The sequence below is a fragment of the Bidens hawaiensis genome, unplaced genomic scaffold (assembly GCF_021521415.1).
Source record: "Bidens hawaiensis isolate Kalapana, Puna unplaced genomic scaffold, B.hawaiensis_p1.1 tig00004357_1, whole genome shotgun sequence".
NCBI classification, from domain to species: Eukaryota; Viridiplantae; Streptophyta; class Magnoliopsida; order Asterales; family Asteraceae; genus Bidens; species Bidens hawaiensis.
This window is the reverse complement of record NW_027491262.1, coordinates 244,189-262,727: the sequence shown is the minus strand read 5'-3', so window position 1 is coordinate 262,727 and position 18,539 is coordinate 244,189. Positions and strand designations below refer to the sequence as shown.

The 18,539-nt window shown below is 33.8% G+C and overlaps 3 protein-coding genes across 3 annotated transcripts; 2 read left to right on the top strand and 1 right to left on the bottom strand.

The window, feature by feature from the left end:
- Positions 1 to 3,514: 3,514 nt before the first annotated feature.
- Positions 3,515 to 7,437, top strand: LOC143626412 (calcium-dependent protein kinase 28-like). Its single transcript, XM_077096517.1, has 12 exons — positions 3,515 to 3,831; positions 4,061 to 4,191; positions 4,278 to 4,319; positions 4,413 to 4,524; positions 4,612 to 4,690; positions 4,769 to 4,938; positions 5,038 to 5,164; positions 6,036 to 6,151; positions 6,227 to 6,334; positions 6,418 to 6,480; positions 7,026 to 7,199; positions 7,278 to 7,437. Exons 1-12 carry the CDS (start codon positions 3,559 to 3,561, stop codon positions 7,407 to 7,409), a joined length of 1,527 nt encoding a protein of 508 aa, XP_076952632.1. The 5' UTR covers positions 3,515 to 3,558; the 3' UTR covers positions 7,410 to 7,437.
- Positions 7,438 to 9,654: 2,217 nt separating this feature from the next.
- On the bottom strand, positions 9,655 to 11,218 carry LOC143626354 (calcium-dependent protein kinase 28-like). The gene is made up of 6 exons (XM_077096477.1): positions 11,170 to 11,218; positions 10,877 to 10,992; positions 10,699 to 10,806; positions 10,562 to 10,624; positions 10,219 to 10,392; positions 9,655 to 9,759 (listed from the first exon to the last, which is right to left on the bottom strand). Exons 1-6 carry the CDS (start codon positions 11,216 to 11,218, stop codon positions 9,655 to 9,657), a joined length of 615 nt encoding a protein of 204 aa, XP_076952592.1.
- A 107-nt stretch (positions 11,219 to 11,325) lies between these two features.
- On the top strand, positions 11,326 to 16,766 carry LOC143626353 (uncharacterized). Its single transcript, XM_077096476.1, has 12 exons — positions 11,326 to 11,356; positions 11,573 to 12,480; positions 12,691 to 13,023; positions 13,112 to 13,242; positions 13,333 to 13,374; positions 13,640 to 13,751; positions 13,839 to 13,917; positions 14,470 to 14,647; positions 14,728 to 14,843; positions 16,315 to 16,430; positions 16,504 to 16,617; positions 16,701 to 16,766. Exons 1-12 carry the CDS (start codon positions 11,326 to 11,328, stop codon positions 16,764 to 16,766), a joined length of 2,226 nt encoding a protein of 741 aa, XP_076952591.1.
- The last annotated feature ends 1,773 nt before the right edge of the window (positions 16,767 to 18,539 follow it).

Here is an 18,539-nt window from a genome sequence, read left to right as displayed (position 1 = left end):
GAAAGCTGGAACTGGAAGCATACAGACAGTTGGTAGATATTAAGGCATTAGTGGTATGAAGCATCTTAGTTTTAAGTTATGCATATGCAAGTATGCAACTACAACTCTTGTTTGAGCTTGACTAAATTATGATTGGTTGCATGGAATTTGGTAACTAATTTGAACAATATTAGTAGTTTGATTTGATGATAATCCTTTTAATTTTGGGAAAACTGTACCATCCATAATTTAATCAGGCCCGTCTTATTCAGCCAGGATAGGAACCCCATGGTTAGGCCCAATAGGGTCACATTTGGAATATCTATAGAAGTTTGAAGACAAATAAATATGAGTAAAATTGTAGTTTTCGTCCCTAAGGTTTAGTCATCAATCTTTTTATATTCTTCTTTTAAAGTGGCGACTCTTGTTAATTTTGTCCAAATCGCTAACCACGTCTATGTTTTAACCATGGGCAATCCATCCTTTTACGTATTTAATGATATGTGATTAAATCTCAGGGACTATCATTTTGCCTATTTAATGATAATTGTGATTAAATCTTAGGGACGAAAGATAGTCATGTACTATTTGTAAAACTAACGAATATGAGCATGTAACACATACAACACATATTTTATGTTGAAGCTTTCCTCGCCTTCAGTTTCTTTTAGCATGTTTCTGTGTATGTACATAAGTATATTAATTTATTATTTTGTCTTAATATTTTATTCACAAAATCTTGGGTTTATATATATATATATATTTTATGTTTTTGTTCCTTCAAAGTCAAAAGATGATATGATGAGCAAGCATTTACTAAACCAACTTACATTATTTTTGTTTTTATTTTTTTCTTGTTGCGTGTTGATTTTTGATTTGGGGTATAAGGTTAGTATTTTTTTTGGTTATATTATATACTTGGATGTCATAAGACCAGTTCAAAACATACGTCTTAATTTGACTTAAGTTATAACATAAAGTTGATAAGATGAAATGTTTTGTTCTCTATAATTTATCATCATCATCATCATCATCATCATCATCATCATCATCGTATTCAGTATATCCCACCAATAGCAATGCTATGGTAGGGTCTGAGGAGGGTAAGATGTAGACAGCCTTACCTCTATCCCATAGGGATAGAGAGGCTGCTTCCGGTGAGACCCCCGGCTCGATAGTAGTTTTGCATCAAGCATTGGACATAAGGCACGTAGCACTCAATCATCGGGACCGGCTGATCGGTGCATGTGCCCTTGTCTTTCGGCTATCAACGCCACCACATGATGCCTGATTAACCTTCCGCCACTTTTAACGTTATTTTCACGAGATTAGTAAAATAACGTCAAAATTAGTGCAATTTTACTTTTGCCCACCCGAGGGTTCACACATATATACATTATATGCGCGCACCGCAAGCAGGGCGTAATTTATCATCATCATCATCATCGTACTCAGTATATCCCGTTCTCTATAATTTAGAGAAATATTAATTATAGAGAATGGGTTGTGAATGCTCTCTATAAGGATTGAAGAAATTGTATACATTGATGAAAAATCTTATGTTAGGGACCATTGCAAAAATTGTTTTTATTTATTTATTTATTTATATGAGTTTGTTTTCTTATTCATCTTCACATAACCAGTTACCAGGTAATACACATCGTATGTTCGGCGAAAAAAACAACCTTTTCTTTACTCTCTGTCTTATTTCTCCTGTGGTTCAACACGTGTTCATGAGGCGATGTCAAGTTTTCGAAGGGGCGGTCAGATTAGCATGCATATATACTATTCGAAAAAAATCTATTGATTTTTGCTATAATCATAAAAACTTAAAACTGCAAATATAAAATAAGCAAAACCAATATTTTAAATGTGTCACATTTAAGACGATTAGTTTTGTTTATGGATTATAAATTATAGGGATACTATAAATGTGATTGCTCCTCAATAAATAAGGGTCATGCTACAGACACCCATACACCCCCCCAATACGTCCCGTATATGGCTATACGGGGGGTTATACGGGGCCCAATATGCCCCAATACGCCCCGTATAGCTCTATACGGGGCGTATTGGGAGGGTGCCTTTAACAAAAATGGGGGTGTCTCTAGAAAAACCCCATAAATAATGATGCAAGTTGCACGCTAATGAAAACTACAACCAATATAATATGGAGCCTTCTCTGTTATTTGGCTTTATGCAAGTAAGAAATTATTTCAAATTTTAATGTATACATTAGATTAGGCTTTATATTGTCAAGAGCTAAGAGATTAAATCCCATATATAATAAATAATAAAACTAAGTAAATCTAATTAGTTTAAAATAGGACAAACATCGTGAAATAACAATATACTTTCGAATTTTTCTTATAAAATCATCTAACAACTTTTTACACATAAAGAACTAGTATACCTTTTTGTTTTAACTCACAAAAAGTGATATAAAGGGCTGACCAACCTTGAGAGATGTGTTTCCTGGTTATTGTGAAAATAAATTTAATTGTTTCTTATTGAAAAGGCGTTGTAAGTTGCTTCGGAAATGCATGACTGATAAAAATTTGCATGAAGTTAAGATTAATAGGAATTGATTATGAGTAGTCATTTGCTATTCATTATCAATGGTGATTGAGTTCAACAACTTGGTACATAAGTGACGAGTGGTGATCGGTAAACTTGTGAAAACAAATGTGAGTAATGATACAAATCAACATCAAATGTGATCGATGGACGATGGTCAATGACCATTTGTAAAAAATTGGAGTATTAGTAGTAATGAAGTTACTAAGTGAAGAAGTTTTTGTCAATATTTTTTTTTTAAATTTGAAGCATTCTGTCCGGGTAACAAGCTGCACTCCAAGCCCTTTTTGAATAACAAAACCCAATCTTTTAAACACTACATCGATAGATCTTGATCTTAGAGTCATAACATTACTATGCATGATCTGTTGGACTCGGCTAAGTAGCCTCACAGTTTCAGATGCGAGGAAACCAAAAGTGTCAAATGCGAACAATATAAATGCATGTTGGCTGTCAAGACAAGTTTTCTTATGTTTAGTCACCTTACATAAAACAACATCTCCGGTTGTAAAACCACCCGAGCCTACTAAAGAAGAAACCCCTGTTAGTTAAATCTGTACACGCATGTTTAAAACATGCTGACTGCTTGAAAATTTTTTCTAAATCCGTCAATGATTCAGCTATTCAACATGACATGCCCTAATGACAAATCACACATATATGTGAACAAAGGCATGATAATAATACAAAATGTGGATTGCAAAGCATATGAAGAACACATGTAAAATCTGCAAACTTTTATAACAAACAAAATTATAAAGAGAAAGGCTTATATTATGGACCCTATCAACATGGGGTCCTCTAACTCCCATCTTGTTGAGAAAAAGGCTTACTTTGACCACCACCACCATCATCATCTTCATCTACTCCCATTTACTTCACATTTTCTTGATTTTCTTATCCACTTAACCAAACCCAATTGCTGTAATGAGTTTTCTCAAAGAACCCATATCAAAGATTTGATTTTTATCTTGATTTTGATATAATATAATATAATATAATATGGGTGCCTGTTTGTCAACCACCAAGATCAGTGGCGCCAACAGCAACAGGAAGCATGATGAAGGAGGGTCTAATGGCAGAGATCAAAGACAAAAGCAGAAGCAAGTGATTGTTCCTTGTGGGACAAGAACAGATTTTGGGTATGTTAAGGACTTTGATAATGACTACTCTGTTGGCAAATTGTTGGGTCATGGTCAGTTTGGGTATACTTATGTTGCTATTGATAAATCCAATGGAGATCGTGTTGCTGTCAAGAAAATTGATAAAAATAAGGTAAACTTTTGTCCTATTTTGTCTGTTTGATTATCTTCTTACTGAGAATATTCATGTATGATGATTAATTTTCATTTTAGGGTTTTGCAGTAATATTATTTGATGAGTTAACAAATGATTCAGATTCCAAGTTTAAAGATTTTTTACTTTAATAATTCACTGGTTCATCATTTTCACAAAGATACAACAGTTGACCATAGTTGTGCTGATGTGTTGACTTTTTCGGCAGATGAAAACTCTGGCTGCGGTGGAAGATGTTAAACGAGAAGTCAAAATATTGCAAGCTTTAAGCGGTCACGAAAACGTGGTTCAGTTTCATAATGCATATGAAGATAGCTCCTATGTGTACATAGTTATGGAGTAGGTTGACTAGCAGCGTTGAGTTTTTTGTGTTTTGTGATTGGTTTCAGTTATAAAGAACTTAACTTTATGGTTACCCTATTCAGGTTATGTGAAGGTGGTGAGTTATTGGACCGGATCTTAGGGAAGTAAGAAAGAACTCCTAACTTATTCATATGTGTTGATTTTTCTGGTCAAACTTGTTACTTTTTTAGTTAAATTTTAAAGTTTGTTTTATCCAGGAAAGATAGTCGTTACTCAGAGAAAGATGCAGCAATCGTTGTAAGGCAAATGCTTAAAGTTGCTGCAGAGTGCCATTTGCACGGTTTAGTACACCGTGACATGAAACCGGAGGTATAAAAATGCATACTATAAAACGTCTCATATTATACATAATGTTCCTAGGACAGCACTAAACTTACCTCGGTTTTATTTATATAGAATTTTCTTTTCAAATCTAAAAAGGATGATTCACATTTAAAGGCTACAGATTTTGGTCTATCGGACTTTATAAAACCAGGTTCGTGTCATATCTTGCTATGTATGTAATTTTATCATTTCAATATTTTCGTTAATATAGTTTTTTAACTTTTGGTAGGAAAGAAGTTTACTGATATTGTTGGAAGTGCATACTATGTTGCTCCTGAAGTATTGAAGCGGAAATCGGGGCCCGAATCAGATGTTTGGAGCATAGGCGTTATAACATATATTCTACTATGTGGGCGTCGCCCCTTTTGGGATAAGACCGAAAATGGCATTTTTAAAGAGGTAATTGTTATTATTATTATTATTATAAAAATGTATCTATAATTGGTGATGTCTTTGATGGTATCTTTTACAACTTACAAGATTGTTATGAATTGATAGGTGTTAAGAAACAAACCTGATTTTAAGCGCAAACCGTGGCCTAACATAAGCCCAAGTGCCAAAGATTTTGTAAAAAAATTGCTTGTGAAAGATCCTCGTTCAAGATTAACTGCGGCTCAAGCCCTATGTATGTTTCTCCTTTCTTTCGTGTTAATTCATAGAGAAAATTAAAAAAGTAGTCGTTTTTTAGGCGTAACAATTTCATGCATATAGTTGTGACTACATGAAAATTTGGTGGCATGTCTACTTTTTTTCGCCTAAACTATAAATAGTGCATTTTATAAGCGAATACACAAATAATAATACATACGCGAATATATACGTGGTATGGTCAATGTTGTCGCGTGCCACATTAATTCAAGTCATTTATTTATGGGAAACGTGTGATGCGCGAATAAAAGTAGACACATGACCACCCTGAGGCGCTCATTTCTTGGCTAAATGAGTAATTTGTTTCTGACATGGCTATATAGATATTACACACCCAAGAAATAATTATTTTTGTGATTTTTCTCTAATTTATAACTTCAAGTTTGTTGGTTAGGAGTCAAGAGAATCACTTCCCTTAAAGTATGCAAGAGAATGATTGTGATATCTTTTATGTTTGGAATTTTGTGCTTTGGAAGTGATATCCCTTATTATTATCTAATTATTTATGGGGTCAAATAATCATTTTGATAATCAGTTTCATACCAGCATGTATTACTTTAGTTTTTAAATAAAAGTAGATTTTACTTTTAGTTTTTATAAAACCTCGCACCTTATTTAAATAAACATGCATTAGTGATCATTTTACATGTTAATTTTTAAATGATAAGAATTTGTCAAACACTCAAAACAATTTGTTATCTGATTATTACAACTTCTAATAGCTTAAGCACATCCAAACATTATATTCTGCATCCTAATTTATTACCACTTTTCATCAAATTTTAATCATATACTACATCACTTTTAAAACTCACATTCGAACACCTCTCCAATGTCAATCTTTGTAGCACACCCATGGGTTCGAGAAGGCGGAAGTGCTTCTGAAATTCCTCTCGACATTTCCGTTCTTTCCAACATGCGTGAATTTGTGAAATATAGTCGGCTAAAACAGTTTGCTCTACGGGTATGTATTTATCTCACAATCTCACATTATAAAATGAATTCCAAATATTTCTTATGAGACTCTATTCATGCATAGGCGTTGGCTAGCACACTTGATGAAGAGGAGCTATCGAATCTCAAAGATCAATTTCAAGCAATTGATGTAGATAAAAGTGGTGCTATTAGCCTTGAGGAAATGAAAGAGGTATGATTGACCCCAAAAGTCAAACTAAATATAATACTTGCACTGTGTATTATTAATTTCAAATTAACTCGCTTTTGTTGCAGGCCCTTGCTAAAGACCTTCCGTGGAAGATGAAAGAGTCGCGTGTTTCAGAAATTTTAGAAGCAGTAAGCCCATCCTTTCTAAAGGGGTGTTTGGATTTGTGTTTTTGAACTGATTATTGTGATGTGCAGTTAGGGGTGTGAATTTCTGACATGACCATGAAAACAATCCTAACTTGACACGTTCGCAGGTTGACCTGTTTAACCCATTTATATTTGAAAGTGTTTAATGTCATAAGTTAGGTTGGTTAAAAACTAAAAAAGAAATTGACACAAGATTTTATAATTAAAATGTAAATGTTTTATACACTTTTGTATTTTTTTTATTTTTTGGTAAAAATGTAAAATTTACGGCATTAATATGCAAAAAATAAAAAATATTCGTGTCAACTGGTCGTGTTCTGTCAACCCAAGAGTATTTGTGCCTTGTTCGGGTTCATATGTCAACATGAACACAACCTGTTTAGCTCCCCTGCTTGCATACGTGGAAATTGTTTTTTAATGATTCGGTAAACAAATATTGCTTTGATTCAGCTTTGGATAATATGCTTTATACACCCTCTCTTAAACCGGTTATCGGGATATTGAAGGAATATATATTTGTGATGCAGATAGATAGTAACACGGACGGGCTCGTTGACTTTACAGAGTTTGTTGCAGCGACTCTTCATGTTCATCAGTTAGAGGAACACAACTCTGAAAAATGGCAGCATTTATCACAGGCTGCTTTTGAGAAATTTGATGTTGATAGAGATGGATATATAACCCCTGAAGAACTCCGAATGGTAAGCTATCGACTTTATTTGACTTCTGTTGTCGAAGAATCAAAGATTACCTTTTAAACTTTTGATCGGCTTTTGCAGCATACGGGCCTGAAGGGTTCGATAGATCCTCTTCTAGAGGAAGCTGATATTGACAAAGATGGTAAGATTAGCTTGTCAGAGTTCCGAAGGCTGTTAAGAACCGCAAGCATGGGTTCAGGGATAATATCATGATCATTACAGAAAACAGTGGTCAAGAAAAGTCAAAAAGAGTTTTTGGTTGTTTATATTGTTTTGTTAATCAGAACAAATACTAGCATTCATGTTCACCAAGTATGTATATTGTTATCTTCGTAATCCTCCAAACTAACGATCGACTCTTTTGATTTGCGCGGGAACACTTGTTTGTGTGTTAAAGATTGGCTATGTTGGTGTAATTTCTTTTTATGTTTGTATAGTTTTCTTTATGTACTTACAAACAATATATATATATATATATATATATATAGGGGAGGGTTCTTTTAAGAACTCTATTTTTTATGAGAACTCTAAGAACTTATCACAACCAAGCATATATTTTATTTTGATTTTTCTTTTATTTTTAATACAAAGGGTAGTTTTGTAAAGTAAGCGGCCACAAAATCTTGTTAGTTATAAAAAATTCCTAGATTATCTCCTTAACTCGTCCACTTTCTTTGAACGCAACGATTTTATGCATTTTCAAAATCTTGTTATTTTTTTAACGGCATTATAGTTCTTATTAATAGTTCTAGTATGAATACTTGGCATGGTTGTCCCTATTTTAAAATATGCATATATGTCATTTAAAGAAAATACATTATTAAATGTATATGTTTTTTTTTCCAATGTACACATGTATATATAATTGGTCACAATATAACCTTGTTTTACATATATGTATCTTAAATATTTACATATATGCATATATGCAACTTAAGTAAATACATATACGTATATGTAGCTTAACTATTTACATATATGTAACTTAACCATTTGCATACATGCGCATATGTAACTTAAGTAAATCCACATACATATATGTATACGTATATGTAATTTAACTATTTAGTTGCATGCAAAATTTTTAAATTTACAGTTTAAACAAAAAAAGAAAGGAAAAAAAACATACATGAGCAAATTTCACCACATGTGTAACTAAACCAATTATATCTTCATATACAATTATCTAGAAAACAACAATATTAGCATCAACAATAGTTCCAAATAGAAGGGGTTGGTGGTTTGTAAATCTTATATAATGTTAAATTGTACTGGTTTTGTTTAACATATGTTGGCTACTTGCCCAGTTGCCCTCAGGGTGGTTTGTGGTAATAAAAAATATAGACGTTCAAAAACAATAATAGTAAACAACAATAGAATTAATTATCCGAATTAATTACATGAAATCTTTGAGTGACGAACTAATAGACTTTGTTATCAAACCTTCCATGCCTAAAACAAAGAGTTATTTAGGAAAATCAATTTTAAAGGATTCAGTAATTTTGAGTAGCATTTAGAAGAGAGAGAAAGTAATTGTAGGAAACACTTAAAGAAAGAGGATATATTTAATCTCCACAATACTCTTTTGTTATTTAATTATTGCCTATTATCTTTTATTTAATTACCCAAATGCCACAACTATTTTGAATCATTGATCAAATAATCTATGGTTTAAATGAGTTCTTAAAGTTCTTAATATATACAGGACTTCTTAATTGAACCTCACCAATATATATATATATATATATATATATATAATATTGAGTTAATGTGTACATTAACTGTTCTTGTGATAGTGTTCAATTTATTATATGTTTGCCCATTTCTTATAAAAAAAATTATAGATATTTTTTTTTCAGTAGCAAAGTTGATACAACATTTAATTTTTGACGCCACTAAATAAAAAGTATGGACAATTTTTTTGAACCGTAATATATTTTTCCACCAGCAAATCTTATATTTGTAAGAATTTAAAGCCACCTACACATTTGTGTGAGAGCAAACACCATACCGCTATTGGTCTGGGTAAAAAGTAGGGGTAAATGTAGAATCAAACTAAATGAATCGTAACCAAACAAAAATATCCGAATTAAATTATTTCGATTGAGCCGTTTTAATATATCTGATAATTGTGGTTCGGTTTCAATGTGTGACAAAATCAACCCAGTAAAGTAATATGCATAACAGAACGAGTTACAATGTTCAAGTATAAAATGAGCACTAAGGTTCATTGTCACACACACCAAAACATACTCAGAATATATGCTGTTAGAAACTTGTTCTATAGAATTAGAGAGAAGTCATATACTTATTCAATGTGGAATGTTATTTTGGTTGAAAATAGCTTAAGAAAGCTATACAAACATTAACATTTAGGTACACTAACACAATCAATGTTTCAACATACAAATACATGCTCTTGTTGAGGTTAACGAATATGCGGGTTACATACCTTGCTTTAGGATCTTAACATCCTGCGGAACTCCGACAAGCTAATCTTACCATCTTTGTCAATATCAGCTTCTTTCAGAATCAGATCTATCGAGCCCTTCAAGCTGGTATGCTGAAAACCCAATAAAAGTGTCCTCTTATATAAGACAAATGGTTATAATTTAACTGAAACATGTCAAGTGCTCTATATGAATGGACCAAATATAGAAATTTTGTCAAAATCATTCTTAGTTTCCTAAGCAAGCAATCTGTTTGACCCAAAAGCAAAAAAATTGATCTCCAGAAGCGGAATGTGTGTGCGCACACATATATGTATATGCAGTTTGACTTTTAAGGTCAAACGAACCAACGTTCATCTTAATTATTGGGATAGATTCTAACAATTTTAATTGCTAGATCCAAATGTACCACCTTCCTCAAACATAGATGATGGTGTTTAACTTTTAACCAAAACTCAATTTCAGCACCAACCTAAAAAGGTAGTATGTTTGACCTCAAAAGTCAAAGTTTACATTCGCCCTGTGGAAAGTGTTCAAAACAAATAAAAGAGAAGTCAAAAGCAACAGGTTACCATTCTGATGTCTTCAGGAGTTATATATCCATCCCTGTCAACATCAAATTTATCAAAAGCAGCCTGCGATAAAATTTGCCACTTTTCAGAATTGTGCATCTCTATTTGATGTACATTAAGAGTGGCGGCAACAAACTCCAGGAAATCAATAAGCCCATCTTCATTGCTATCTATCTGCATCTCAAAGTTATAACCCATGAAAATCAAGAGAAAGAAATTATATTGGCGTTTGGATGTGTGCTTTGAAGGTGGTACTAGAAATGAAAGCAGATAATCAGTTCCAAAATGCAAATCCAAACACCCCTACCTCCAAAACTATCATATTTAAAAAGGGCATGCTTACTGCATATAGAATCTCCAAAACACGTGTTTCTTTTATTTTCCAAGGAAGGTCTTTAGCAAGGGCCTGTCACAAAACCAAGCTATTTTAGTATAAACTGCATTTTTTATGCTTTGTTTGACTACTGAGATCACACATACATCACGCATTTCCTCGAGAGTAATAGCACCACTTTGATCTACATCAATTGCATCAAATTGATCTTTGAGATCGCTTAGCTCCTCTTCATCAAGCTCATTATCCAGAGCCTATGCAAGAATATGGAGTCTTAAGAAGAAACTATGTGCATTAACTTTATAACATGAGATAGATACTTACACGCAGAGCAAACTGTTGTAGGCATCCATATTTCACAAATTCACGCATGCGTGATAGAACAGAAATGTCAAGAGGAATTTTAGAAGCATTACCGCCTTCTCGAACCGATGAGTGTACTATAGAAAGTGGAAAAAATACTCAGATATAAATAATTTGACATAAACAATGGGTTGCGTGGCAAAAAAAAAAAAGGATTTTAGAGCTGATTGAATCAAATGGCTGAATACTCTAAAGCTGAGTGAACTTTTTGGTCATTTTATCAATTAGTGGATTATAGAATCAATATGTCAGACAACTTATTTCATCTTTTAAGCATTGTGTCTCAAACCACTTATATTTCATCTTATTCTGATCAACATCAGAAGATCACTACGCAAAAGCATCAAACTAACCCCCCCCCCCCTGTTGTTTTTATGTACTCAACAACATAATTTATTTTGAAATAGCTAATGGTGGGAAATAGCATCATCGGGTTTGATAGTAACCTGATTTTATACCATCTGATAGAGCAATTTTTGTAGCCTTTAAACGTGAACTGTCTGTTGGTAACTTGAAAAAAGAAGTCTATAAAACAGAACACGAGGTTAGAATCTTTATCGAAACGCCAGTCAACATATCGAATACTTGACCACAAACATAAAAAAATACCCCTGTTGTTGACAAACGAGATATGGAAATTTCATTATACATTGTCAGTGCTGAAAGGGTCAACACACCTGAAAATACCATTAAAAGATATACAGATTGCAACCAACAACTTCCATAACTGTATTGGAAGAGGGGGATATGGTAAGGTCTACCAAGGGGAACTCTTGATTCATGGAAAACTGGCCGTTGTTGCCGTAAAACGGTTGGATGAGCAGTTTGGACAAGGGTTAAAGGAGTTCTTGACAGAGATTCAGCTGCTAGGCGGTCAAAAGCATCCAAATTTGATCACTCTTATTGGCTACTGCGATGAGGGAACCGAGAAGATTATTGTTTATGAATATGCAGCTAATGGAAGTTTGGATCAATATCTAAGGCGTGACAGTAATGCTCCTGCTCTAATGTGGAAGGAAAGAATCAAAATATGTGTAAATGCTGCTCGTGGGCTTAACCATCTTCATTTTCATGTTGGAAAACATCAAACCGTAATCCATCGTGATATAAAAAGTTCTAATATTTTGATAGATCATAAACGGGTTGCTAAAATATCGGATCTTGGACTCTCTAAGCGAGGTCTATTAGGTTTGAATCGCAGTGCTATTATTTCCCATGCTTGTGGCACACCGGGATACTGTGACCCGGACTACATGGTTACTGGCATTGTAACAAAGGAATCGAATGTATATTCTTTTGGTATCGTATTGTTTGAAGTTTTGTGTGGGAGGCTTTGTTTAGTTGAAGACAAGGATGGCTCTTGCTTATCTGCTCCAGCGGTCAAAACAGTATACGAACAGAAGAAAGTGGATCAGATTGTTGACCCCTGTGTAAGGGAACAGCTGAGCTTAGACATGATCTATGAATTTTCAGAAATTGCATACGGATGCTTGCATAAGAATCCACAACACCGACTTCCTATGAATCATGTCGTGGAAAAGCTCGAAAAGTTAATGGAGACCTATGTAAGTTCAGTAAAAGCTTTCTTTTAAGTAGATAGATTAATTACACACAGAACGCTAAATAATCTCATATCTTCCTGTTTAACTCACATTGATTTTCTACCTCTTTTCATTCTATCTTATTCAGCTAAATGAGTTTAATATTAATTCCCACAAAACTCTTGTCAAATATTTGGTTTTGGTCAAATTACAGGCAATGAGTGGTTTCAACAGCAAACCCCCTCAATTGCAGACCACTGCCAGGCTTCAACTGCCACCGGGATGCATGGTGAAGCTGGGCCTGATCCCAATTCCCACAGGGATCATAAACAAAAACAGAAGATTCCACAGCAGGAGAATGATAAGAACAAGCGGAAAGAAGAGTCTAATTCAAGAAAGGAAGTGATTCCTTGTGGAAAAAGAACAGATTTTGGTTATCTTAAGGATTTTGATAGGGATTATTCGATTGGGAAATTGTTGGGTCATGGTCGAGTCGGGTATGCATATGTTGCAATAGATAAAGCTAGTGGAGATCGTGTTGCTGTCAAGAAAATTGACAAGAGTAAGGTAACTTTTTTGTCATTTTACCTGATAATTTCATTTATATCTAGTCTAGAGGTATAATCACCGAGACATTTTTTTCCTTTTTCAACAGATGATTCTTCCGCATGCGGTGGAAGATGTTCAGCGAGAAGTCAAAATATTGCAAGCTTTAAGTGGCAACGAAAATGTGGTTCAGTTCTATAATGCATATGAAGATAGCTCCTATGTGTACATAGTTATGGAGTATGTTGAATAACAGCGTTGACTTTTTTTTCTTTTGTTTGGTGATTGATTTCAGTTATAAGAACTTGACTTTACGGTTGCCATTTTCAGGTTATGTGAGGGTGGCGAGTTATTGGACCGTATCTTAGCAAAGTAAGAACTCCTAACTTTATTGATGGATGTTGACTTTTTATTCAAATTTGTTAGTTAATTGAATGTTAATTTGAGTTTTAAACGAACACGTCAACTATATAGTACTTGTAAATGTAAGTAGATATCCAAAATTAGGCATAAAATGTAAGGCCTATCAATCTTTCAACTTAAATGCCAACCCTTTTGAGTCTTTGGCCATAAAAGTCAAAACACACCTCACTTTGCGTCTATGGTTTTACTACTAGAATTGGTTTCTTTTATCCAGGAAAGATAGTCGTTACTCAGAGAAAGATGCAGCAATTATTGTAAGGCAAATGCTTATAGTTGCTGCAGAATGCCATTTACATGGTTTGGTGCACCGTGACATGAAACCAGAGGTATGATAACACATGCTACCGACTATCTCATATTATACATAATGTTCCTAGGTTGTCACTAACCTTGTATTTTAATTATTTATATAGAGTTTTCTTTTCAAGTCTCAAAAAGATGATTCACACTTAAAGGCTACAGATTTTGGTCTATCAGACTTTATAAGACCAGGTTAGTGTCATATCTTGTTCTATATGTAATTTTAGTAAATATCTAGATCTTTTTCTAACCATCTAATTTCATTATTTTTGTTAATAAAAAAATTCAAGTTTTGGAGGAATACAAAAATAACACCAATGGACCGGGAGTGTGTTGAGAATTCGATAAACTAGTTGCGAGATGAAGGGTTGTGTGACACAATGTCTAGATGTGTTTCTGCTGTTTGACGTTCTATTAACTGGATACTAAGTTTTTTAAGCTTTGCAAACTATACATAAATTCTAAAGTCAGTTTTTGGTTAAGTTATACGAAAAAGAAGAAAAAATGTTTTAGTGTGACTTCTGTGACTACTCTACTTTTACAAGTCCTTGTCTTGGCAAAATATCTTCTTATTTGCATTTACACAACTGTAATGATTGGCTGAAAAGAAAAAAACGAATACAATGGTTGGAAATATTAACATGCTACTTAAATCAGTATTTAGCGTATTAAATCAATAGTTATATATCCAACATATTCGTCATATGGATGCATTTTCATGTATAATCTTTTAATCTTTGGTAGGAAAGAAGTTTGGTGATATAGTTGGTAGTGCCTACTATATCGCTCCCGAAGTACTGAGGCGTAAATCCGGGCCTGAATCAGATGTTTGGAGCATAGGCGTTATTACATACATTCTACTATGTGGGCGTTGTCCCTTTTGGGATAAGACCGAAGATGGGATTTATAAAGAGGTAATTTTGTTATAACAATGTATCTGTAACTGGTGATATGCTTAATGGTACTTATGCAAGATTGCTATAAATTGATAGGTGTTACTAGCAAACCTGATTTTAGTCGCAAGCCGTGGAATATCATAACCTCAAGTGCCAAAGATTTTGTAAACAAATTGCTTGTCAAAGATCCACGTGCCAGATTAACAGCTGCTCAAGCCTTATGTATGTTTCTTTCGATCTCTTGTTCTTGTTAATTTATATCTAGAAATTTGTTTAAATGATATTAATTGTATACAGTATTTAGTGTATTTAGTTTGGTTAATTAGTATATGGTTCATTGGCCCGATGGACTTCTCTAAGGTTTCCTTGCATATACTGGGGGTCCTTTCGTTATATTCATTCAAATATTTTCCCCTTACTTATTCTTACATCGATCTGTATGACACAGATCGTAGCCAGTCGCGCACCCTGTTGTTGTCCTTCAACCGGTTCTGTTCATCAACTTGGTATCGACTCACTACTATTCACCAACTCAGTATTGCTTCATCAATTCGCTACTATATATTCACCCAGAAGCTACTGTTTACCGTGGAGTTACTGTTTGTTAGATAACTTACGAATTGCATTCGTGTCATCACGTGACTAATTAGTTCTGGAGCCACACATCACGGTGACTAGGAACCAAGATATTCTTTCTAGTCTTCATGATGTTTCTCACTAGCTAGTTCGATGCCTTGTTCGTGTCATCTGATCCATCTACAATTTGACAAACCTAACCTATGTTCTGTTCAACTTGTTTCTAAATTTCCTAATTCCTACCATCCTTTGTTCCATTAGTCAAATCACTAAACAAAATAATTGTTCTGTAACTGTAACTGTAACTGTGTATTTCAAGAACTAGCTAGGAATGAATTGGATGATTAGCACCTGTTTTGAATCGAGAGGTTTCTACCGTATTGCCCTGCTGTTGCGCCCTACAATAAGCATATGTGATTCTGGTATTAGGGAGGCTCAATGCTGGTGAGGTCATCCCTTTGGGGCAAAAGAAATTGGTCATGATTGTGATAATATTTATTGCGAGTCATGCAAGTTCGATAAACATATTGACGTTCTATCCCTCAAAAGCGTCGATTCAAGCCAATACTTTATTTGAGCTTTTACACTTTGATGTATGGGGTTCTTGCCCTATTAAGTAAATGTTGGGTTTTCAATACTTCGCTACTTTGATGACTAATCGTGTTACTTGGGTTTTCAATACTTTGCTACTCATAATGCAAACAGAATATTTATCCACTGAATCTTCTGCATATTTGAAAACACATAGCATTGTTCACAAGTCTTCCTGCGTCATGTGGACACGTCAACAAAATGGCATTACTAAACGCAGGAATCGCCATTTGTTGAGCATTGCTTACAAAATCTAGTTCCGTTCTTATGTTTCTCATCAATTTTAGGTGACACTGTCCTTATTGCTTATCTGATAAACTGTATGCTGTTGTCTGTCCTTAGCTTCTGATACACCTTAGTTTACGGCCTCTAGTGTTTCATGCATATATATATTATGTTTGTCACACCTACACATCTAATTATATGATTCTTGCAACTTCAAATAGCAAAAGCACATCCAAACATTGTATCTCTGCATCTCAATTTATCATAACTAATCATCAAATTGTAATGTCAATCTTTATAGCCCATCCATGGATTCGAGAAGGCAGAAATGTTTCTGAAATTCCTCTTGAGATTTCTGTTTTACCCAACTTGCGTGAATTTGTGATTAACAGCCGTCTAAAGCAGTATGCTATACAGGTAATTAAGTAGTTATCTCAGGTTATAAAATGTTTCCAAATAATTTCTTATGTGACTCGATTTTTATGCATAGCCGTTGGCTAGCACACTTGGTGAAGAGGCGTTGCCTGAGCTACTGGATCTCAAAGATCAATCTCATGCAGTCGATGTAGATAACATAATTAGTCTTGAGGAAATGAAAGAGTATGTTTGATCCCAAAAGGCAAAGCAAACATAACAAATGCACTTAATTTGTACTCTAAGTTACAAATTAGTTCGCTTTTGTGGCAGGCCCTCACTAAAGACCTTCCTTGGAAGATTTCGGACGTAAGATCATCCTTTTTAAAGGGTGCTTGAATTTGTGTTTTTGAATTGATTACTGTGACTAGAAGTTGCGATAATAGGCTGAATCATCAGTTTCGGATAATAGATTCCATACCCGTTGCTCTCTCTGTCGTGATCTTGAAGGGTTATATATGTCTTTGTGATGCAGGTGGATAGTAACACTGAAGGCTATTAAGAACTGCAAGCATGGGTTCGGGGATAATTAATCACATAATCATAGGTACAGAAAACAGTGGTAAACAAAAGTCTTCTGGTCATTTAAGTTGTTTTGTTAATGGGAACAACAACTTAGCATTCATATTCACCAATGTATATATGTATATCATTATCTTCGTAAGCCTCAAAAAACTAAACATCGACTCCTTTGATTTGCGTGGAAACACTTGGTTGCGTGTTAAACATCACCTTTTTTTTATGTTTGTAATATATCGTACGTATTTACAAAACCTAGGGGATTTTGAGTTAGTTTTATTATGCTTTAGTCTAATAAGGAGTGATGTTGATCTAGGATCGGTTGTTTTTATAATACGTTTATTTGTAATCAATTTCATCATCACAAGTCAATAAAATAATTTATTATAAGTTTTATGGAGTTAATGATTTTTGTTTTAATGATTGTATACGGTTTTCATTATTAACATGCTACAGTTTTTCGCTAACACTTTCACTATATCAAAAAGTATTTAACGATTGAAACATTTTTGGATTTATTACTTTTTAAGTTGAATTTATATATTCTAATGATATTAGGACAGCATTTAATATGCATGATTCAGGCCATGAATGAACCTTGTTTTATCGTAGAATTTATTTGATTATTACCTAATACTTGTTAATAAGTGTTTGTTTTCACACATTAAATTGTAGAATATTGTGTTTTAACTATTTGCCTAATTGAATGAAAATAAATACAATGCATGCATCAAGTAGTCCGTATCTTTAACCATTTGTTTTTTTTATAACCCTCAACTTTACCAAGTTAGACATTTTTTTTTTACCAAAAACACTACAAAATAAAAGCCAGGAAAAAATAGAAACCAACCAAAATACCCATGCTTAATACAGCAATTTCAACACATAATCCAGTTGGATAGCCTGAACGGAATTTTATGCAAGTGTGTTAACATCTCTCCTTTATGATAAAAAAAAGTGCATTAACTAGGCTTTACACATATGCCTAAACATGAATAAACGGTCCGTCAAGGTGTCTTGTGTGCCAAAATTAAACATAACGTTGTAATTTTATGTTTTTTTTGGGAAGGAGGCAAGCTGATGTCATCTTAGCCTATTTGTTCACGTTTAAAAAGCGTCGTCATTATAAGGGAGTTGTCAACTCAGTACTTTTGCATAATTCGATATGGCTACTTTGGTGCCCAAACGGATTATTTGTTAAAATCCTATTGAGTATGCATATTTTGGATGGGTTATTTTTCTTTTGCCTATTTTAGAGAGTTTTTGGTCACATATGTTTATACTGCTAATGTTCCCCAAGACTAATCTAAAGCATTCAAATAAAAAACAAGTATAGATTTGGTGGTTTTTTTAGTTTGATGGTTTATAAATTTCAAACGTAAAACCAACCGTCTAACCTCTTATTGTATATTATTTATCGTTTTACCATGCAGTTATATGTGTGTGTGTCTTCATTATATAAAACCAGTAGGACGACTTCAAAATCGTTTCAAGCCATCAAAGTGTTAAATCAATTGGTCCAAACGATCGACCCAACCCATCGGTCTGATTTGTCGTGTCGGAAAATCATAGTTAACAATTTGATACAATTTT